Genomic DNA, 24,195 nt, shown 5'->3' with positions numbered 1-24,195 from the left:
ACCTCAGATGCTTCTGACTCCAGAGGAGGAGATGGCGGGCGAGATCCGACATGCGACGGGAGCGTAGACCACCTTGACGGTTGATGTACGCAACGGTTGCAGTGTTGTCCGTACGGACCAGCACGTCCCTGCCCTGTAGCCGTCTTTTCAAGCGGGTCAGGGCGAGATGTACTGCTAGCAACTCGAGGCAGTTGATGTGCCAATGCAGTTGAGGGTCCGTCCACACCCCTGACACTGCATGCCCGTTGTACGTGGCACCCCAGCCGGTGGCAGAGGCATCTGTGAATACCCGGCATGCCTGGACACCTGTTCCAAGGGGACTCCTGCCCGCAGGAACGAGGGGTCTGACCACGGGCTGAAGGTCTGGCGGCACTCCGGTGTGATTGGGTTACCGCTGATGCTGCTGCCATATGCCCCAGGAGCCTCTGAAAGAGTTTCAGTGGGACCGCTGTCCTGCCCTTGAACGTGTTCAAGCAGTTCAGCACCGACTGAGCACGCTGCTCTGTGAGGCGCGCTGTCTGGGCGACCGAATCCAACTCCATACCGAGAAAAGAGATCCTCTGCACAGGGGAGAGTTTGCTCTTTTCCCAGTTGACCTGAAGACCCAACTGGCTGAGGTGCCTGAGCACTAGGTCCCTGTGTTCGCATAGCTGATCTCGAGAGAGTGCTAGTATGAGCCAGTCGTCGAGATAGTTGAGGATGTGAACGCCCTGTTCTCTCATGGGAACAAGGGCCCCCTCCGTGACTTTCGTGAAGACACGGGGGGACAGGGACAGCCCGAAGGGTAGGACTTTGTACTGATATGCTCGACCCTCGAACGCAAAGCGCAGAAGTGTCGAGGAAGAATCGAGACATGAAAGTACGCGTCCTTCAGGTCGATCGCTTCAAACCAATCTTGGGGACGGATGCATTCGAAAATGCGTCTCTGCGTGAGCATTTTGAACGGTAGCTTGTGGAGGCTCCGATTCAAAACTCGCAGATCCAAGATCGGTCGTAACCCACCACCTTTCTTGGGTACAATGAAGTAGGGACTGTAGTGCCCTGACCTCATATCGGCTGGAGGGACCGGCTCTATCGAATCTTTCGCCAGTAGGACTGCGATCTCCGCACGCAAGACATGGGCATCGGCTGCTCTCACTGTAGTGGAGTGGATGGCCCGAAACTTGGGGGGACGCCGGGCGAACTGAATCGCATAGCCGAGTCTGATGGTTCGAATGAGCCAGCGAGACGGCCTGGGGAGCGCTAACCAGGCTCGCAGAAACCGTACACGTGGGACCAAAGGAACCGTAGGCGTACCCGGAGTGGGGCAGCGAGGTGGAACACAGGGACGCGGCTCGGGAGGCTCTCTCTGGGAGGCGGCCCGTAGCGAGGTCTGAGTGTGCTGTGCAGCACTTACCTGGTTCCATGGGGCAGGAGGTGCGGGAGGCGGCTCGGTGGCGTTCTCGGACCGTACGCAGCTGCCGGCTGGCGATAGAAGAGGCGGATGAGAGTGGTAAGGATTCCGACCCCCCACTGCTCTCCGGGCCCTCTTCAAACCCAGAGATGATAGAAACGGCTCTTTTATTGAAAATTTGGGTACCGCTGGTTTTAAGGCCAGCGGCGGAACATAAACAAAACGAAACAAAGGATTTTCCACCCAGCCCTCTTCCGGGGGAGGGAGCGATGCAGTCATCGTCTCCTGGAGAGCAGTCCCTTCCACCTCTGGGTTGCCCGTCCTAGGGCCGCTTACCTTTGGCTTTGCCGCCCCTCTTGGCGGGGGCCTGGACGGGCGGGGCGCCCTGCCTGCGACTGGCTCCACGGTGCCGCTTGGATTGAGGCTGCTGCTGCGGCGCGGGAGCAGGGGCAGACGCAGGCGGACGCCCACGGCGACGAGCAGACCGAGGAGCCGCGGGCGGTGGGGTGGAGGCAGCAGCTGACCGCCGTGGCAGGATGTGTTTAATGGCCTCAGTCTGCTTCTGTACAGCCGAGAACTGCTGGGCGAAGTTCTCGACTGCATCGCCGAAGAGGCCGGTCTGGGACACGGGGGAGTTAAGGAACATGATCTTGTCGGTCTCCCGTATGTCAGCCAGACACAGCCAGAGGTGGCGTTCCTGGACCACTAGTGTGGACATCGCACGACCCACTGACCGTGCAGTGACCTTCGTCGCACGAAGCGCGAGGTCAGTTGCGGTACGAAGTTCTTGGAGAACTTGTGGATCATGACCACCCTCGTGCAGGTCCTTCAGTGCCTTGGCCTGATGAACCTGCTACAACGCCATAGCTTGGATGGCAGAGGCAGCTTCCCCACAGGCCTTGTAAGCCTTGCCGGTCAGGTCCGACGAGTACTTACAGGCCCGGGAAGGAAGACACGGTTCTCCACGCCAAGTGGAGTTAGGGCACAGTTGCATAGCAATGGCCCGTTCCACTGGCGGGATACGCGCGTATCCCTTAGCTGCCCCGCCATCAAGGGTGGTGAGGGAGGAGGAGCCACCGAGACGGTTTCTGGCAGTAAAAGGTGCCGTCCACGTCCCTGTGAGCTCCTCATGCACTTCCGGGAAGAAAGGCACTGGGGTGGGTTGCTGAGAACCAGCGCGCGCCACCCCGAGATACCAATCGTCCAACCTCGAGGGCTCGGGACACAGCTGAGGGTTCCACACGAGCCCGATCCTCTTTGCGGCCCGGGAAAGCATGGCCATCATCTCCGGGTCCGACTCGGGCACCTCGGGCACCGCTGACACACCTGAAGGAGGCAGCGGCTCCGAGCCGTCGTCCGCGGAGAGGTCTGACCCACCCTCTGATGCAGCGATCGACATCTGGTCGTCGCAGGGAGCGCCGAACGAAACGACTGGTACACATCTCGAGGATGGTCCAGAACGTTCCGTTGGCAGCTCAACTGGTTGCGGAGCATGAGAGGAGTGAGGGTTCCTAGGGGGTTGGTTCCCCGAAGGAAGCGCGCTCACTGTAATCCTCAGGTCACCCGTGTCACTGCCCGTAGCAACCCGCGAAGGGGGGTTGGAACGAGGTGCAGGCACGGGGACTCCGCCCCTTTGCAGGAACGTGAGTCTCGACCTCAGCTCCGAGATGGTCATCTTCCCACAATGGGTACATGACTCATCCACGAACGCTGCCTGTGCGTGTTCGAGGCCCAGACACACAAGGCAGCGATCGTGACCATCCCGCGACCCCAGGTAACGACCGCATCCAGAAACACACAGATAGAATGTCATCTTGAAAAAGACGCAAACTATCTGTGTAAGCTCTTTTAGAGACTGCTCTCCTTGGTGCTGAAGCACGCAGGGGAACGGTCACGGCGAACACAGACAGGAATGTGCACCTGTCTGTGTGTGCGCGATTCTCTCTCGCTGGTCTTACCAGCCGTGAAAACGGCCGTTGAGCGCTTTAAATCGCGCACCTTACCAGCCGTAAAAACGGCCGTTGAGCGCTTTAACCGCGCACCTTACCAGCCGTGAAAACAGCTTTTTTGTTTGCTCAGTTTTAAAACAACAAACAAAGAAGAGAGAGAGAGAAGAGAAAAAGACCGCTCGCGCTGCTGTGCCGTCACGCCGCACCAAAGTGGAGAGATCCAGAAGAGGCTTGCTTTCATATTCACTCTGTTCAGAATACAAAGTGCTTGGCTCCGAAGCAAAAAGCTAGTGTGCAATCGCACCAGCTGCTTGTTAAATACCCGCGCTGCGAGGCTGCACAGCTGTTGCAAATGATTGCACGCCAATGTGTATTGGCTTGTTTTAGTTTCACTCGAAGTAGATTGGCCTCTCTAGTGAGATTCCTATTGGTCAGTCATGACCTACGTTGTAGTGACTGACCGATAGGGAACACCCTTTTTTGTAGTCATATTAATACAATACTGTGCAAAAATCTTAGGCATGTTAGTATTTTTATCCCCCCAAAAAATGTTCACTTATTTATAACTTTTGCTGTAGTGGAAAAATTCCTTTTGTCATTAATTGTAATAATCCAGTGAGATTTTTGTATGCACAAGGAGTCTGACAACATCCAGTATGATCTACACAGAGATCTGTTCCCACCATCATCGAGTCTGTCTTGGATTACATGAAGAAAAGGGAAATTATTTCTTCATGTAATCCCAGATAGACTCGATAATGATGAGATCAGATCATTATCTATATATATCTATCTATATATATATATATATATATATATAACAAGTTAAGAAGTGTGATGCTGCTCATCTTTGGCTTTGATGAATATTCAACTAATTTCAGATCTAAATATTTATAAGATGGTGTGCAACTGTCATAAGTCATGCTGAAAATGGTCACTGATCAAACAATACCAAAACTGACTGGTGATGATGAATGACAACAGAAATCCATTTAAAATGATACAAGAACCCCTCGTGCAAAGAACTGTATCCCTAGAACATATTTTAATAATTGACTCAACTAACAACCACGTAACATCATTAAAAATAGATGGTTCCTTGCAAGTAATTATGACAGTTAAATTAAGTGCAGAAAATTTCATCAGAATCAACACCGGTCACAAAAAGCATTTAGTGTCACTGAGAACAGGACTGCATCTATGGGCCATGTACTGTATACAATCATGCTTGTTTAGATCTAATCATCTGAATTCACATCTCATGAGAATTTCTAATCCTGTGAAGAGTCACTTCTGATCCAAAACGACTCCTCTTCCATCATAAAAAGTAGCATCCGGCCCTACATATCGCCAAATATATCAAGAAAGAGATATCAAATCTACACACAGTCCACCACATCTATACATTACAGCCTCTGCTCATTCTACCATGCAAATCTTATATCTTCTCTACAGTGGACAAAAAGTGACTCAGTATGAGACAAACCTGCCTTCTTGACTCTCATAACTAAAACATCATGGTGCAGTAGCTGACAGCAGACCAAATCTAAGGATCTAAGCCCTGCTCTCTGTTTCCACATCATACTGACTTCTCTAACCTGCGAGCGGACTGTGGGCATGAGCAGGATCACCAGGCAACATCACTTCAAGCAGGACCCATGTTCCAGCCTTGTACTTACCCGGTTCCTCGGAGGACGAGTCACGTATGGATTTTGCACTACACTGCTCATCTGACAACTTAATGGTGGTCCACACTAAAAAGACTGTCGTTTTCCTCCTGAGTGTCTTTCTAACATGAGCCTTAACAATTAGTGAATAGAAAAAAAAAGCTCCACCCCTCAAAAACATCAGACACCACCCACTTTGGCAAAATGTCACAGTGAATGTTTTGGGTACCTATCACAGCGCGAGAATGCTCTGCAAACATGAATTATTCAGGACAACTTTTGCTCTAAAAGGCTCTGATGTTGTACCACAAGAAAGTGTACTAAAAGCCATTTTTGCTTGTTCTCGGTTTCATTCGAGTATAAAATTTAAATGCACAACCCAGCTATCCCACGCAAAATGAAGAACAAAAAAAAAGCATTGCATATTACCATGTCCAAGGTATAGGGAGGGGATTTTTTGTTTGTTTTGTTTTTACACATGAGAAAGTTCGGCACACATAGGATAAACTCTAAATAAAGTGCAGCAATTATTTTATAACGAAAATGTCAAGTCTGTGCAAATGTCACTCCTTGTTTTCAAGTGCACATATTCTGCATTAGATAATGACGACAATGGATTCAGGAACATAGGGATGTGAATTACATGCTGAAGAGAGTGATAGAGAGAGAAAGGTTGAGATTACGTATTCGAGTGGAAGTCAAAGCCAGCAGACCGTAAACTTGTTCATACAGTAGATGGTGAGTGCTGTACTCAGCTGCCCATTACAACAGGAAACACATTAGCTTTTAACGTGTAAGCACAGTAGCTTATTTACACTTGTGTTCATTACAGTTCTCCATACCGAGCAACTTTGACATTGCTGCAAACGTTGCAGTTTCCTTCATTTCCCTGTGACTAAACACTCCAGGCGTGCCTTATAACAGTAGCATCTATTATTTAGCATACACCATTTGCCTGTGATGTCATATCGATTCTAAATATATAACTAATTTCATAGGCCAGTACGAGTCTGCGTTCCTCCTTTCAGACCGTCTCTTGTGTGAAACACTACAGAGATTGGTAAGCGAAGGTACAGTGTTTCCCCAAAATTGCTCAGCAGGGCTCATTATGAAATAGTTAAACTACCTTGGCTTTGTGTAATATGTTCATGTCAGGAATAGTCAAACGGAGTGATGCTGTAGCTTTATCTGTAGCTATCTCAGATAAGTTGAAAACGGATAACCTATCATTGTGCAGAATGCTGGTGATGAATAATGAGGGAACTATTATTATACAATATTTACAATAATTACTATTATTGTGTACACACATTTCCTAAAGCAAAGCACAGATATGATCTAAGCCTAATGTTTTGGGGTCAGTAAGATTTTTTAATGTTTTTGAAAGAAGTCCTCACCAAGGCTGTGTTTATTTGATTAAAAGCTACAGTAAAAAAAAAGTAATATTGTGAAATATTACAGTTTAAAATTACTTTTATTATTTTAATATATTTTAAAATGTAAATTATACCTGTGAATTTTCACATGATTCTTCAGAAAATATTGTGATATGCTGATTTCGTGCTCAAGAAACAGTTATGATTATCAATATTGAAAAAAGTTGTGCTGCTTAAAATTGTGGAAACCATGGTAAAAAATAATTCAGAACTCTTTGATGAACAGAAAGTTCAAAAGATCTGCTTTTAAAAAAACAAAAAACAAATAGAAACAATAATAGAAAAAGGTTCTTTGTAAATAATAGTTTTAATTTCTTAAAAAACTAAAATCTTACCGACACCAAACTTTTGAACAGTAATTTATATACTTTTTCCAAGTCTATACTGTAAGCTTAAATGTCAATCAATTTAGCAATAATGTCTCTGTGGTTAAACATATGGTTTCTCTGACCGAAGCAAAAAGGGAAAAAAGAAGCCTTTCATTGCCATTTTAGAGCAAATATAAAAATATACACTGAATACCAAATATAAACAAACTACAAAATACTAAGATGTATTTTTTAACTATATCACCCAGTCCTACAAATGGTTAAAAACCTTTACTGTTAACACAAAAGTTTCATGCTAGAAAGTTGAGTTACTGATTTTACAATCCCCACTCCTTGTCCTTGAGCAAGGCACTTAACTCCAGGATACTCCAGGGGGACCGTATCTTCATTTTACTGTACTGTATAGAGTTATGGATAAAAGCATTTTATGTAATCTTGTGGAGACGTGGCTATATTTACACATGAAGGGCAGAGGTACAGTACCTGTAAAACTGCAGCTGCCTCTTTGGACTCCCACGAGCTCTACAGCAACAACAGCGTGAAAGACAAAGGACGAGTGTTAGTACGACTTAGTTTGACTTTTTAAACTTAATTTAGTGGAGGTAAGAATAATGTAATTTACAGCTCATTAATTATGTATTGGTCATATAGGGCTTTTCATTTATCAATTAACTAGTCGCTCTAATGAAAGTTTTCGCAGTAATTGAATAGTCTGTGCTCACGTATAGGGCGATCCAGTCTGCCGTGTGGAGAGACGAGCAGGAGAATCTGTGTTTTGTTCTGGGTACATGGAGCCGTGAGGGAGGAGAGAACAGCTGACAGCTCTCACTCAGACTCTCAGCTTCTGTACATAACAGAGAAAATAACAATCAGCAAAGTAACGTAAAATTTAAATAATTACAATAATCACGTGCCATTGAAAATTGCTTCTGGACAACATAGAAATGTTTTGGTTGTGCAACAAATAAAAAATGTGATACTGGCAAAAAAAAATGTGATACAGTGTAAGGCCAGTAGGTGGTGCCAATTATTTTGACATTTTAATACACACACAAGTACTCTGAAAATCAAGGCTAAATTGCACTAATTTCTCTTAGCTGGTTAACCTAGATATCCTCTGTCTGTATGATTCTGCTTCTAAGTCAAACTAAACGATATTATGCTTGACATTTTTGTTGTTCTTAAAATATAAACATTAGCAACAATAGAGAAAAGACAGTAGGGTTAAAATGAATCAGAATACTCAAATTATAAAATTTTAAAAAGGACTATACCAAAATAGTACCCAGGGTTGTAACAGCAAATTCAGCCTTAATTACAGTTAGATGCAAGTCGTTTGGAAACAAATGTGGCTTTTTAGTTATTAAAACATATATTAACCATTAATTAAAGACAAAACAATTTCAACTTTAGTAATTTTTTAAAGAAAGCATCCAAATTATTTTAAAGGGATAGTTCACCCACAAATGACATTTCTGTCATCATTTACTCCCCCTTATGTTGTTATGTTTCAAACCTGTCTGAATTTATTCTGCTGAACGGAAAAGAAGATATTTTGAAGAATATGAGTAACCAAACAGTTAATGGGCCCCAATGACTTCCATAGTTTATCTAAAATATCCTATAGTTCACACAAAATTAAAACATAGTATTTGTGCCTGTAATGCTTTTTAAAAAAATTACATGGAGAAAAAAAAAAGATTGAAGACTGGAACAAGAACATATCACCGCAAACTGAACTTTTGATCAATGTAACTTAAAAGACTAATGCCAAATAACAACATGAGGCATTAAACTGTAATAACCCCTGTGTATTGTTTCCAGTACGAGTGAACTCCCATAATTATTAAACAAGCATGAATCTGCTGTTGAAAGCCTGATGAGTCCTCCTGCTGTCTGCTCTCACCACTTGAACAACTACGTCTCCAGCCGTACATTATAAACTGCAGAGATAAAACATTCAGGCAAGAGAAGTAAGAGAAAGTGTGTAGGGTCGACACAGCTCTGTTTGGCACATGGAGTAGCGACTAATGCTACTGCAAAGCAATATACCATTCCAGCAGAAAGAGGGGAAGAAAGAGACCATTGGGTGATATACAAATATAGACTGAAGAAATGCCCGCCCACTTTCCCTATAGTGAGTTTGTACTTGTGGAAGTCGACTGTTTTGTGTCCTATGGACTGTATTGTGTTGAATCTCACTTTACTGACTATAAAATATAATACTCAGTATGAACAAATAAACTAGAGTAAAACTGTGTTTAGGGAAGGAAATAATGCAGAGTCTAGCACTCAAGTTAATATTTACACAAGCAGTGCTGTTGTATTTCAATGGTTACAATTTCCCCAAAGAAAAGGGGTTCAATAGAAATTAGGATCACACCTAAACCAACCTCCTGAAACATACACCGACAATTAGGAACATTTAATCAGTCTTTATCGCATCACGTCTTACGACTCTTGTATCAGAATACGTCTCATTTTAGGACACCCAACCCTTTAGTCTGATGGCTTAATCTTTGGTTTTGGATGTCCATGTGATAAAGAGACAACAGCTACAATCTGCCCCTCTATCTGTTTACTGAGGTGTCCTCTGAGCGGCCAGGTGGCGTGATCTAGTAATCACCCTGCATGACCTGAGCACACCGCAACAGACCATGAAAACTGCTGCAAGTGCAACACACAACCACATGAAGTCATCCGCACAGAGAGAGAGAGAGAGAGAGAGAGAGAGAGAGAGAGAGAGAGAGAGAGAGAAACTTTATGCATGGCACAGACTATACATGATGCATAAAAATGTATGTTGAAAGCTAGGCTTATTGATTGCCCTTTAACTAGAATCTAGTTACTAGATGACTACAAATCATTATGAACTATTGTATGTTCAACACAACCTAGAGGTTCAAAGGCAATAAATATCAGTGTTAATAATCATTATATATAGCTAGTTGGAATTTGACATGCCAAAAGAGCTGAGATCTTTTATTAATATAAAAATATTGTATTACTATAAAATGATGGAGGGGGTCATTAAGATTTTTTTTTTTTAAATAATACTTTTTATACAGGACACATTAAATTGATCAAAACAGGCAGAAAAGACATTTATAATCTTACAAAAGATTTCTAATTCAATGAGGTGTTGCTCTTTTGAACCTTCTATTCATCAAAATACAGAATTTTTTAATTCTTTTAATTTTTAATCATGGTTTCCACAAAAACATTAATTTTGATAATATGAAACATTTCTTGAGCAGCAAATCAGCATATTAGAATGATTTCTGAAGGATCAATACTGTAGACTGGCGTAATGATGCTAAAAATTCAGCTTTGCCATCACAGAAATAAATTACATTCTAAAATATATTCAAATAGAAAAGTTATTTTAAATTGTAATAATTTTTCAAAATAGTACTTTGTTGCTGTCTTTTTGCTTGTATTTTTCATTAAAGTGTCCCTATTGTGCCATTTTAAAGTCTCCTTATTTTGTTTTGGAGGTTTCCTACAACAGGTTTACAGGCATCAAAGGTCAAAAACACTTTAATTTTCTCATAATATACATTACACATCACCACATTTTTCAATGATTCTCAAACGAAGAATTGTCCGAAGATTCAGTCTCTCTAAACCCCTTCTTTCTGAGAACCTACTCTGCTCAGGCCAGATGGCCCAGTCTGTTGTGATTGGAAGACCAGCATATGTCGTAAACGAAATGCCTATTACCATAACTGAACTTCAGCTCCGGAGGTTTCCTAAAGCTCAGCGATTGTACACACTATAAAGATGGTGCCGATTTTACCATATCAATCCGAGAGCGAATCCGATGATGATACATTAGAAGAACTAGTCATTCAACCGGAACCTCCATCGCAAGGATGGCTTGAGCAGGAAGTTTCTCAGTGATATGCTACTCCGTTTGATGTACATTATGAGATGTTGCAATCGTTATTCCTCAGTAGCTACGTTTACATGGACACCTTTTGGTTCAAATCGGAATGAAATCGATCCGATTGATGAACCCGAACACGGTGTTTACATGAATGATAAATAAAGTAATCGGTTTGATGTGCGCGTTTGTATTTCACAAGCTTCAAATCGGAATTGATTTTTTGACATGCGCACACTGCACGAATATACTGCCGCTGTTCGCACACAACTATTCTCCTCTATTGGTTCTTTATTTGTTTTAAACAGCAGAGTTAATATTTATTATATTTGTATTTTTGGGGGAAAAAATAAATAAAAATTTGCAAGAACTCTTGTAAAATTATTTTCAATAGATTAAGAAAGCCACCACTACTGGTTACATCTATGGTTAGATTGATTTGTTTAGATCCAGTGAAGTGTCCCACCACTTTTTCTCAGGATCGATATTATTTAATATACTATTAAATAGGGCTGGGTATATTGACACAAATTTCACAATTCGATTCGATTTCGATTCACAAGCTTGCAATTCGATTCGATTTCAATTACGATTCGATTCGATATTGATTATTTTGGATATCAGGTACAATACATGGCAAATTTTCTCAAGGAAAACAAATCTCTTAACCAATGCTGTAAACTATGGGAGTCAGTTGTATCATTAAAATTGTTTCATTAGCCTACTATAGCCTAATATTAAAGGTAAAGATTTACTGATTTGTATGCAAACAATTACACTTTTATTTATTTTTCTAATAGTAAAGTTATATGAAATATAAATATTTAAATGGTGGCTGTCATAAAAACTTGCCAGATTTATTCAAACATGCATTAAATATTGAAAAACATAAAATAATTATAAAATAACATAAAATGCATATGTAATATGGTGCATATATTTAGCAAAATGCTCCTCTCTAGAGTTAATTTTTCTAGCTGACTAACGAGTTCATGGTCACTGGATATGGTTTTTCTGAGGAAAATGTGACGTTACATGACATTGTTTACAAGATGTTTCACTGACGTCTTTCCACGGTTGAAACAATGATTGAGCGATTCCATGTGACAACAAGGATTTCGATAAGTTATACTCTATCTTTGAACACACTTTCAGATGCTCATTCATGTTTATTTCACGCTGTAAACTGGTAATATTAAGGCGGAAGAGAAGATGATGTGTGTTCCGCGCTGCTGCTTCTCTTGAGCTGCGCCAGAGCGATCTCACGCCACAGCGCCAAAACGTATTTATGTTTTTGAATTTCGTAAGAAAATGGACGTAATTTGAAATCTGAGACTTTGTTTCATATCAATAGTAACAAAGCACAAAGATTATTGCGTTTATTGGATGGGATGCGCGCTACAATGTTCCATTCATTCATCAACTGAAAACAGGATGACTAATCGATTCTTGGGATTTAAGAATCGACATCGGTTCGTAAAAATGAGAATCGATTAAAATCGAGAAATCGATATTTTTTACCCAGCCCTACTATTAAATAAGAGACCTAAAATGTGTTGTTTTTGAACTCCAGCTAAACGCTCGTTGCTGCGGCGATCGGTTGCATTGGTACAGTGTTCTCTTGTATGAGGTCTTCACTCGGACGCGCGCTTCAATCTATTACAGTTGCGGGGATTCATTACGGTGAAATCACAAAATAAAATGCACACAAACTTGTCCCTGCTTGATATAGACTGTCTATAACCACTGATGAACATTCAGTTTTGATGAAAAAAAAAAAAAAATAAACGATACGAGTGTGGATTAGAACCCGTAACCTCTGACACGCTTGGGAAAATGTCTACCACTAGACCATTTAAGAACTCAAAAATAAGTAGATCGATGCATCAATTTACGCGTTCAGAGGCTGCACGTCAGAGAGGCTGCACAGTAAGCGGGTAGCGGTCGCACACCAGGCCGCCGGATGATGTTACTCAGAACCTGCAATGTATAACTATTATCAGACCGGCCATCGTGGCCTCGAAACACAACCGGCCCACCGGGAAAAGTCCCGGCTCTCCCGATTGCCACTCCGCCCCTGCAGAGGAGGGAATTACACAATTGTGTTACTGCGTTACGTATGCAGGTCACGGAAGTGAGACTGGAATTCCTGACTGCTCGTTCAGGCGGTTCAGAGTCGATTCTTTCTTTTGGAAGGCAATAACTTTCAAACTTTGCAGACTGTTTACATTCACAAACAGTTACATTACACACTGCATGAAAGGTAATATTATATTTGAAAAAGCATAGTAGAGGCAATTTAAATGAATGCAGTCATGGTGAACATAAGAAAGGTCTTTCATTTATGATTTATATATAGTATGGCTATAGAAATTTAACAAGGTAGCATTAAGGTGAAGGAAAATTATATTTATAATATCAAGTTAACATTTCTGCTGTCTCACGCTGTTAGGGGTGGCACATTGTGGGGGGAAGGGGTAGTATTGACTGCAATACTCAGTCAGACATGAGCTCCACTGCAACTCACACACAAATGTATGGAGGGACTTGATATTCTCCATGAGGAATTGATTGGATCCTTGGATTGTTTTTGTTTGCTATTGCTGTGATCTCATGAGTGACAGCTTGTCCCGCCTTCACACAGCAACACGTCATCAAAGGAAAAAATAGATACGAGCGTACGAATAAAAAATTAAAAAATTGATGAGCTCGAATAAACCATTAATAATAAATACTGCAATATTCCATTCAATTTTTATTTCATAGTGAATTTTTAACCACATTGAAAATCTAGAATCTTAAATTGATTTTAACCTGAAAATAAAGTACTTTTTTAAAAATCTTTTCTCTTTTCATTTAAGATTAAATGTAATTAATAATTAAATCTAGAACAAAAATGTTATGTAAAACGAAGAACTAGTTTTAAAAATGTTTATATGTTTATGCATGAATTTGCATATGCATGTTAATGCTATTATTTAAAAATAGTAACAGATCACAATTAAAAACCATTACATTTATTATCTATATTAATATTTACAGCATACTTGAGGTTATGTAACATCCTAGTTGAAATAAAGTGAGCAGGGAAACCGAGTGATCCACCCTTCAGACACATGGAGTGAGTCAGGTTTAGAAAGAGGTGGGGCAGGGTTTGAGATCATAATGCAGTGAAGCCTCACTGTTGCCTCATCAGGATTCTGGACAGTGTACCGCATTGTCAGCATGCCCTCACTCTCTCTCTCAGCACTCCTTCAACTCCTCTACAGTGCTTTGGTGGCTCCTTTTGTAACTCTGCTGTATATTAGAGATGAGCTGAGTGGTGGTCAGTGACTACTGTAGGCATCCCACTTCCCCAAGGGCTTTTAAGAGCAGCTGAAGAACACAGGAAGTGCTGGCTGCCCTCGTGCCAGTCCTTATTAGGAATGCATCCAAAATTTTTCTCTTTTGTGCCTCTCTCTCCATCAGTTAACTACAAAATCAATCATAAGTGCTCTGTTACACTGTTGATATATATATATATATATATATATATATATATACACAGGTCCTTCTAAAAAAATTAGCATATTGTGATAAAGTTCATTATTTTCCATAATGTAATGATAAAAATTAAACTTTCATATATTTTAGATTCATTGCACACCAACTGAAATATTTCAGGTCTTTTATTGTTTTAATACTGATGATTTTGGCATACAGCTCACGAAAACCCCAAATTCCTATCTCAAAAAATTTGCATATTTAATCCGACCAATAAAAGAAGTGTTTTTAATAGAAAAAAAGTCAACCTTCAAATAATTATGTTCAGTTATGCACTCAATACTTGGTCGGGAATCCTTTTGCAGAAATGATTGCTTCAATGCGGCGTGGCATGGAGGCAATCAGCCTGTGGCACTGCTGAGGTGTTATGGAGGCCCAGGATGCTTCGATAGCGGCCTTAAGCTCATCCAGAGTGTTGCGTCTTGCGTCTCTCAACTTTCTCTTCACAATATCCCACAGATTCTCTATGGGGTTCAGGTCAGGAGAGTTGGCAGGCCAATTGAGCACTGTAATACCATGGTCAGTGAACCATTTACCAGTGGTTTTGGCACTGTGAGCAGGAGCCAGGTTGTGCTGAAAAATGAAATCTTCATCTCCATAAAGCTTTTCAGCAGATGGAAGCATGAAGTGCTCCAAAATCTCCTGATAGCTAGCTGCATTGACCCTGCCCTTGATAAAACACAGTGGACCAACACCAGCAGCTGACATGGCACCCCAGACCATCACTAACTGTGGGTACTTGACACTGGACTTCAGGCATTTTGGCATTTCCTTCTCCCCAGTCTTCCTCCAGACTCTGGCACCTTGATTTCCAAATGACATGCAAAATTTGCTTTCATCCGAAAAAAGTACTTTGGACCACTGAGCAACAGTCCAGTGCTGCTTCTCTGTAGCCCAGTTCAGGCGCTTCTGCCGCTGTTTCTGGTTCAAAAGTGGCTTGACCTGGGGAATGCGGCACCTGTAGCCCATTTCCTGCAGACGCCTGTGCACGGTGGCTCTGGATGTTTCTACTCCAGACTCAGTCCACTGCTTCCGCAGGTCCCCCAAGGTCTGGAATCGGTCCTTCTCCACAATCTTCCTCAGGGTCCGGTCACCTCTTCTCGTTGTGCAGCGTTTTTTGCCACACTTTTTCCTTCCCACAGACTTCCCACTGAGGTGCCTTGATACAGCAATCTGGGAACAGCCTATTTGTTCAGAAATTTCTTTCTGTGTCTTACCCTCTTGCTTGAGGGTGTCAATGATGGCCTTCTGGACAGCAGTCAGGTCGGCAGTCTTACCCATGATTGCGGTTTTGAGTAATGAAACAGGCTGGGAGTTTTTAAAAGCCTCAGGAATATTTTCCAGGTGTTTAGAGTTAATTAGTTGATTCAGATGATTAGGTTAATAGCTCGTTTAGAGACCCTTTTCATGATATGCTATTTTTTTAGATAGAAATTTTGGGTTTTCATGAGCTGTATGCCAAAATCATCAGTATTAAAACAATAAAAGACCTGAAATATTTCAGTTGGTGTACAATGAATCTAAAATATATGAAAGTTTAATTTTTATCATTACATTATGGAAAATAATTAACTTTATCACAAATGCTAATTTTTTGAGAAGGACCTTTCTCTCTCTCTCTCTGTGTATATATATATATATATATATATATATATATATATATATATATATATATACTAAAATTCCCATTTAATTTGTTTTGGTCCCATCTGAAACCTAAAAATGTTGTCTTTCATCTGTTTTGTGTAGACTGTATTAATGGATGTACCCTTTGCTGTACATGTTATTCTACAATTCTGGGGGGGGAGGCATTTAAAAGCATAGCTGAAAGAAGTAAAATAATCTGTTTTTCATTGCTTAACTTATGATTCAATGAGAGACAGTTTGAATAGGAGGCACATTCATGCAAAAATGTTGGCTAAGTCAAGTCACTGACTGGCTCAGCAGCAAAGGTACTTTTATTAAAAGGTATTACAGTGTGAAAGCAGAGGACAAATTTGAAAAAAGTTATATTTGATTAAAGGTTGCAATAAAGTAAAGTTGAATGCATTCATTGAGATGTGTTCACTACCCATGCTTGACTCTCTCGAGGAATGAGAGTCGAGCGTATGCACCTTGCGGTTACGGTCCCCGTGGCCACCAAGGCGGCAGAGCAGGATCGATTGCGGAGATTGTAGGCAGAATATAGAGGAGCCTGATGGCAGTTTTACCTTGCTATGTTGTTTTGTGTCGAGGAATCTTCTGACCTGACTGATTAATGTGATGTGTCTAATTCTGAGTAATTAGATGCAGAGAGAGTTAAGGCAGGTGTTATTAATAATCTGCCTCTTCCGCTGTCCAGCATATAAATTTGTAAGCCATTTGTAATCTTCTATATCTCCACATTGAGGTGTCAAGATAATGGAGGAATTTATACTCAGCTTGTATAGTCTTTCCCATGCATTCGAATTATTCGCATGCGATACTCAGTAACGAACGATATGTGAGGATATCGAAGTTAAAGAACAGCTTGATAGCTATCTCTCTCCTGGTGCTGCATCCTCTTTGAAAGGCTCCCACTTTGCCAGTGGAGTGAGCGGTTCAGCTCGAGGAAACTGAATCCGATGAGCCGTGATGAGGGAGCTCCCATTTCGCTTAATATATTTCTTTTGTAATTAAAGTCAGGTGTTTGCACCTCGCGGTTCGGACCCGTGTCTGCTGAAGCAGCATGGCAGCCTCGTTCATGGGGTCACAGGTGGGCAGATTAGAGGTGGATGTTATCAAATAATCCGCCTCTTCTGGTTACCACCTTGAGGCTCTTGGCAAGGCATATGCAGAGTCAAGACAGACCTGTGCAGCCCTGCACACCATGAGATCAGTCCAATTTTCCAACCTAAGGTTGAGACACCATTAAGTGGCCTGTACATCTTCCTGAGGCAGTCCCAAAAAAGCTGCTTAAGTCACAGATCTAGCCATCCGTGCCATAAAACACATGGCCAGTGCATCGGCCGTTCTATGGTTACTATAGTTGCCATGCATCGGTGATAAGGAAAAAACTTTCTCCTCTATGCTTTGTTCTTACACTCTGACCTTTTGGTCTACCAATGAGGCAGTTGTAGAGAAGTTTACAGAGATGGGGTCTCAGTCAGCAGCTCGGGAGATATATTCCTCTCTGTGGGTTTGTGAGGTTTGATGCAGGGTGAATAGAGTTATGTAGGGCAGTATAGATTCCCACTACTTTGTTTACTCCCCTCCCCAACTACAGTTGGGTTTTGAAGTAGCAATGTATGCTCCCCTTTGGATGGATGCTCTAGTATTTCGTAGAGGGGTAGATTAGTATTTTCGATTGTGGGGCATTATTTGAAACTTACTATGGTTAATGCCAAAAAAATGAAGTGCTAACTTTAGCAGGTCTTAGATAGAGTGCTTTGAATCAAGAAAGGGTGTGGGCCGCCCTCCCCCAACTACATTGGGGTGTTTAAGTAGGGCCAAGCTTCCCTATCGCTTCCTTGGAGTTTAGAGCATAGGTGATGAGAGTTATTGGGCAAACTGCATTATGTCCTGCTTGCATTTTACACCCTTTCCTGAGTAAAAGGTAAAGATGTTTGCTCCCCCTTGGATGGAAGGCAATACCAAAAGGAGGTGCTAATTATGCTCCCCTGCGGAAGGCTGCTCTCTAAGTTGCCAAAAAGTGTTGAGAAGACACCATTGTTTTGACAAAAAAAAGAAGAAAAAAAGACATTTTCACAATTTCTTCTTCAACCTTTTTAAAGAGTCATACAATCACAGGTTTGTAACGACATGAGAGTGAGTAAATGATGACAGAATTCTCATTTTAAGGTGATCTATCCCTTATCCCTCATCAACATACAGAGCAACACAAAGCTGAGCTGGAAGTTTAGGACCTCCTGTCCACCTTCCCATATACTCCAGAATAGTCCATCTGGACTGTCACAACAATCTCACTCTATTGAAAATACAGTATAACTGAATGTATGAGGCAGCTAGCAACACTATGACTGCAGTGAGCCAAACACAGCGGAGATTGAACCGAAGCCAAAACTCTGCAAAAGTAGACAGAAATCACCTACAGAGTGCTAAAACATGAGTATACACATCAGTGTGCAAAAAAAGATGCAATGCATCTTTCCTAACATTATAAGATATTACATTTGTTAAGGAGGATCCAAGGTAATTCCCCACAGAATAGGATGCAGTTTAACAACTCACTGAGCATCAAATAACAAAGGTTTGGCACAAACATCTGGCATTAAAGATGTTAAATCATAGACAAAGACAAGTTTACTCTATGACGCTAGCATAGATTAAAAGGCAACTGCAGTTGTACACTCACCAGTGTCTTGTGCTGTGTTGCTGCCTGATAACTCCAGCTTGGCTTTCACTGTGGAAACACAGATGGGCTGAGCAGAATCCTGTCTGAAAGGTGTAATAGAGAAAGTAAGAGAGAGAGAAAGGGAAGAGAGAGAAAGGGAGGAGTCTGCTCAGGATGATGCCAGTGCTTTGGCTTGCAGTATGTATTGAATATGTAATGTATTCCTCCCCAAGCTCAGCGAATCTACTACCCGGCTATGCAGATCATGAACTCTGAGTGTGTGTGTGTGTGTGTGTGTGTGTGTGTGTGTGTGTGTGTGTGTGTGTGTGTGCGTGCGTGCGTGCGTGCGTGCGTGCGTGCGTGCGTGCGTGCGTGCGTGCGTGCGTGCGTGCGTGCGTGCGTGGAAAGAATCTGAGGGTGAAAAACAAGCATAATAAATGCTGCTGCTCATGTGCATTAAGTGCTGAGTAAACTAAACAAAAGCCATTCAGATCAGCCTTGTAGACTTCGACAAACAAAACAATGCAAAGTGTTTCACATATATGCATCACAAAAAAACTACAACAAAAAAACACAAAGCTGTCGTGAATTTCAGTTGAGATATTTTAATTCTTCACTCTAAAAAAATAAAGGTTCCTAAAGGTGATTTACATTTTGAGTAAAAAATAATTAGTTCTTTTTCCAAAGAACCTTTTATGCAATTGTTCCATGGATGTAAAAGTTCTTCATGGAACCATCAATGGCAATCAAGAACCTTTATTTTTAAGAGAGTTGATGAGAGAATGTAATAAAATGAGCATTCTACCAAAGAACCTGACTATTGTGTTTTTGTCAACTCTGACAAAAAACATGTATGCTGAATCATTGTCAACTACCCAGCATGTTTTATGAATATACTATGTGGGATTATGATACATTCACAGGCAAAGTAAATAACTAAAAGAAAAGGTTCTCTATTTATGTTATTTTCAAATGCTTGAAACAATGTTTGACTGTGTTTAGCTCACTCAGGGCGGATCTATGCTAAAACTGCAGTGTGCAAAAGTTTTGTCCTGTGCAAAAGTACGTCACATTGCCCCGAATCAGAGAACGGCTTGTTCTTCATCTTGCTATTTTACGACGGTTGGCAACGGCTTGTTCTGAGACAGTGCTTATGATTTATGGGAATTTTTAAAAACTAGGTGGATTTTTTATCATTATTGGGTGGTTGTGTACACACATTGCCAACACATATTTATGTTCAAACGTCATGTAAAAGTGAATTTGCATAATAGGTGCCCTTTAAACCAAAAATGTTAGCTTAGCTTTTGTTTTGTTATAGTAATTATCCGCTTTTAACTAGAAAAAAAACTATAATTTTATTTTCAATAGTAGGGGTGATGTAACTGGCCTGGTGTGAACCTACAACCTTTCAGAGCTTTAAACACTAAAATTCAAGCGCCCTTTAGTCTGCCACTTAAAAATGTACTATGAATCACTGAATAATAAAACACCGGAACAAAATATGCTTAAAATGCTACTTCATACACTTTAAAACAATATGCGTGTGCCAACATGGAACAGTAAAATACCTCATCTTCTTACAGGTCCACTAGGCTAAACTATCACTTTGCTGCCAGGGATACAGAGGTGAAGGAACACTTTCTATAGATAAGCTCTAGTTTCTGTCTGGGCTGTATAAGGTGACGCTGCATCGCAGGGTTTGTTCCATCCAACTAAACATTCAACACTTAACTGAAACTCGCACCCAAAGCTCACAGAGCATCACTGGAAATAGAGGTGATAGATGCTGAGGTGATGGCAAAGCTCTGCTACGGGCCTGTCCTTGAAGTATAGAGTCAGGAACGTGTTCTATCCTCTCTGTCACTTCGGGTCTTACAGATTGTGGTGATAGACTTCCTTAGAGCAGCTGAAGGCTTTCATTATGTCACACCCCTTAAATCTTGCGAGAAAACCTTTGGAGATTTAAAGACAAATACATACATTCATATTATTACATATATTCCTGTATTCCTATATGTCCTGTCAACTCCATGATGAGAACTAAAATCGGATAACATGTCATCGAGTACGGCAATGGAAAATGACAGCATCTTCAGTTTAGATGTATTATGTTTCCATGCATAATGCATTTGACAAAATGTTTTATTCAAAGTTCATAACGATGAATTGGATTTGGCATTTAAAATGTATGCTGAGTGGACAGTCACAGATACTTTCTCTAGACCATGTTTTGAAAAAGTGTCATTTTACCAAGGTCAACACCATTGAGCAATAAAACTGGCAATATGTTTTCAAGTGTCTTCTGACAATGGAGATAAAATTTCGTTTAGAGGTCAAATAGAAATCCGAAGCCTATAGTTGTTAACTTTGAAAAATAGACACATTAAATCAAATTATTTAATTAAGATTATTAAAAGTATCAGGAAAACTTTAAACTAATAAAAACTAATAAAACTGAGAAAAGTTATATTTTACAAATATAAATAAGTACGGGATAATGTACGTCCAGCCAGTTGTTATCCCAGAATAAACCCCAAATTTTTGTATCACTGAGGAAGTTTATTCTGAGATAACAACTGGCTGGATGTACATTGTCCTGCTTATGACACAACTACTTGCCACATAAGTAAATAATTAGATTATTAAATAGTGTGTAATATAGTGGTTTATGAATGTAAACATTCTGCAAAGTTTGAAGTCGAAAGTGCACGATAAATAAAGTTATTGTACACAAAAAGAAAGTATCGACTCTGAACCTCTTTTACGAGTTGTTTGGGTTTCAAATCCTACTGCTTTACGGTTTTACGTCACAAGAAGATACATTTGCATAACGCCTATGTTGTATGTTGTCCCCCCACGAACAACTTGACCCGCACTCAAACGTCATTTTACTGACGACTGCTTCTCAAATCTCGGAGTTCAACACGGGATTCGCAAAACGCTTGCTCTTAAAAGATGGGTCAGTTTATTTGGACCAGCTTGCTCCCCAGAATCACAACCTGTGAGTATGAATATGTTACAATTCAGACAGATTGTAGCTGCATTGTCTCTTTTGTTCTTGCTGTCTCTGTTTCTTTTTTTTTCTCCTTTAAGATTGGTCCTGGAGGTAACAACACGCTGTTGGTGATTGTACCAAAGAAGAGATCCGGGCTATAAATTTCCCAAAATTCCTCTGGAGGGAGCTCTCACTGTCTCTTTGATTGCTCTTGATTGTTGGCTGTGTGTTAGGCCTGTGATTTTTGTGATCTTGCTTGTGGTGTTTAACAGAGTGCTGTTAGTTGCTTTTGCTACAGATATTTTGATAACATCAGTGCCCTGTCGAACCTATTTGTATCACATCATTATTTGAGAAGCTGTAGGGGGTGAGTGCCCTTATTTATTTTGTAGGCCAAAAGGCCTCCACTTTTTCTCCTGTTTATTGGTTAGATAAGGAGGTGGGGTATGTCATTGTATGTTTTGTTTCTTTTATTTTGATTCATAGGGAAGTTAGTTTTCTTGTGGGGAATTTAATTTCTGTTTGTTTATTATTTTAGGCATTAGCTCACCACTGATGTTTTTTTGCTTCCAAACTGTCTGGTTATTGTAATAGGTGCACTGTTATTGTTTCTTATTTGTTTGTTTTGTTTAAGAAATTGAATTGTTAATATCATTAATGTTAATATCACGACTATCATTCTGAAAACAGCCCAGAGAACAGGAAAACAAAATAAAATGGGTAAATACGAATAATTTGTTTGTCATTTATGTTACCCTGACCTAGCCCAGGGACCGTAACAAATAATTAATTATTGAAGAATATATTTTCTACCGGGTGTTAAAAATACGTAGTTTTGTGTGTCATATTGTGTACGTTTCCGGCTAACTCACGTTATTACTGTCTTACACAAATAGTTCTTATAATCAGATTCAGCAGTGGGCCACTATTACCTAAAAGGTTGTCTGTTGTTCTTACTTTGAGTAAAGATAAGGATTAAGCAAGAATTGTTTTTAAAACGTTTGTTAAATCCGTTAAAATATACATAACCGGAAGAATCGATGCACTGCTTCGACAAGCACTGTGATAAAGGCCTATTTATACAGTTCCCACATGTGCACCGCAATAAATTGGAAATATACACATTGGTTTGTTGATGGACATTTACTAATGGTGAGGAATTAGTTGCAACATCTCACAATGTAGGTTACCTGAGAAATCTCTGAGAAACGTCTCGCTCAAGTCGTATTTGCGATGGAGGTTTGGGTTGAATAACTAGTTCTTTTCAATGTATCATCATCGGACTCGCTTGAATTGATACGGTAAATTCGACGTCATCGTTACTGTCCTTACAGCGTGTATACACATACATATTTATATACATATAAATACATTAAGACCATCTAAGGTGGGATAAGCAGTATTTCAAAAACACTGTTGGACAATGTTGATATTTGAAATCAGCCCAAACAAATAAACCACTCTCTACATTGCTCCACTTCCAAACTCACCCTCCAATCCTAACTTCCTGCTCGGAGTCGTTCTCGAACCCCAATGAGAAGGACATGGCTGCAGCCTGCAGATCGGGGTGGGGCTGCACGTGTGGCCCCACCCCATACCTACTCTGATTGGCTGCTTCGTCTTTCTCCAATATTATAGGCATACATGATAGAAAATTTGTTCATAGTTGGCGTAGGAAAGAGTATGTCATAGAAAAACTGGAAAAGCCATGCAGTTTCACAAAGCCTTCACTATAATGCACAGAAAGAAAAATACATTAGCCTGAAACTCTGATGTCCCTGAAATGGTTGTTGTGGTAAATTAAGCTGGTCTTTAGGCTAACGCACGAACGACCCCACGTCATTTAAAAAAATGAATTGGTTGATTATCCAAAGCAGGAGGGTCAGGTCTTCAGATAGAGGAATGAATTATGAATTAGGCTAAATTATTTATTTACATTTTGATTAGTTCATATCAGCATAGTATGAGAAAGGAAATTAAAAGGATGTATCAGTATCATTATCAGTAACATGACAAGACATACCTAAAGTAACAGAGGCTGCAGTTGTATGATAACTAAATGACACTCCAATAGGCTAAAGTGTCTGCCTTGTTAGGCTATCTATTTATGGGTGTATATAAAGCTTTCATTTTCGTCACTACATTGCAAAGCATAATATCAGACTTTTGCTACACTTTATTTCAGAAAAACAATCTGTTCTTTGTTATTTAAAAGTGACGAAGTTGAGAACTTATTTAAACTGTACCTGCCATGATCTGGAAATAACTCGTCTGGAGTCTGTAGCTATAGTAATGAACGCAACTTTCACTCGCATCTGACTGACAATAAACAGCATGGGTTTATTTCAGTGCTGTTGTTAATGTTGTAGTTATTTCAGCAAACAGTTTTGTAAATTCAGCTGAACAGCATTAAGTAAATGTTTTATTTATCATCCAACTGAACTGTGCTCATGCATTTTAGACACTTACATTATGTTAAGCTATGTTTTACTTCTGTTTCCGTTTCAGCCAGGGCCAAAATTAGATTAGAAAACATCACATTTCGACTCATTTTAGCTCAAATTTTATCCAAAAATCTCACAGCCCCCACACACAGTCAAATATTGCGATTCACTTTATGAAGTATTGAATCGAGATCTCCAAGACCCATTTCGTGAACGAATCTTTTGAACCAATTCTTTT

General features: G+C 40.7%; 1 protein-coding gene across 3 annotated transcripts in view; it reads right to left on the bottom strand.

Moving 5' to 3' along the window:
* Nucleotides 1-24,195, bottom strand: part of kcnab2b (potassium voltage-gated channel subfamily A regulatory beta subunit 2b) — a 98,275-nt gene that overhangs the window by 62,835 nt on the left and 11,245 nt on the right. The window contains exons 2-4 of one of the 3 annotated variants that reach the window (XM_077214650.1): nt 18,537-18,619; nt 7,497-7,618; nt 7,258-7,296 (exon numbers count right to left, since the gene is read on the bottom strand). In XM_077214650.1, coding sequence (XP_077070765.1) covers nt 7,258-7,296; nt 7,497-7,564 — 107 coding nt within the window. In that variant the 5' untranslated portion in view covers nt 7,565-7,618; nt 18,537-18,619. Of the gene's footprint in view, nt 1-5,021; nt 5,084-7,257; nt 7,297-7,496; nt 7,619-18,536; nt 18,620-24,195 lie in introns of those variants that run through there. The other 2 variants (XM_077214651.1, XM_077214646.1) reach the window with 2 other exon arrangements.

Source organism: Siphateles boraxobius, unplaced genomic scaffold, assembly GCF_051911475.1.
Source record: "Siphateles boraxobius isolate OS27281-9 unplaced genomic scaffold, OSU_SipBor_1 68, whole genome shotgun sequence".
NCBI lineage: Eukaryota > Metazoa > Chordata > Actinopteri > Cypriniformes > Leuciscidae > Siphateles > Siphateles boraxobius.
The sequence above is the reverse complement of the archived record's forward strand: the minus strand, read 5'-3'. Positions and strand labels throughout refer to the sequence as shown.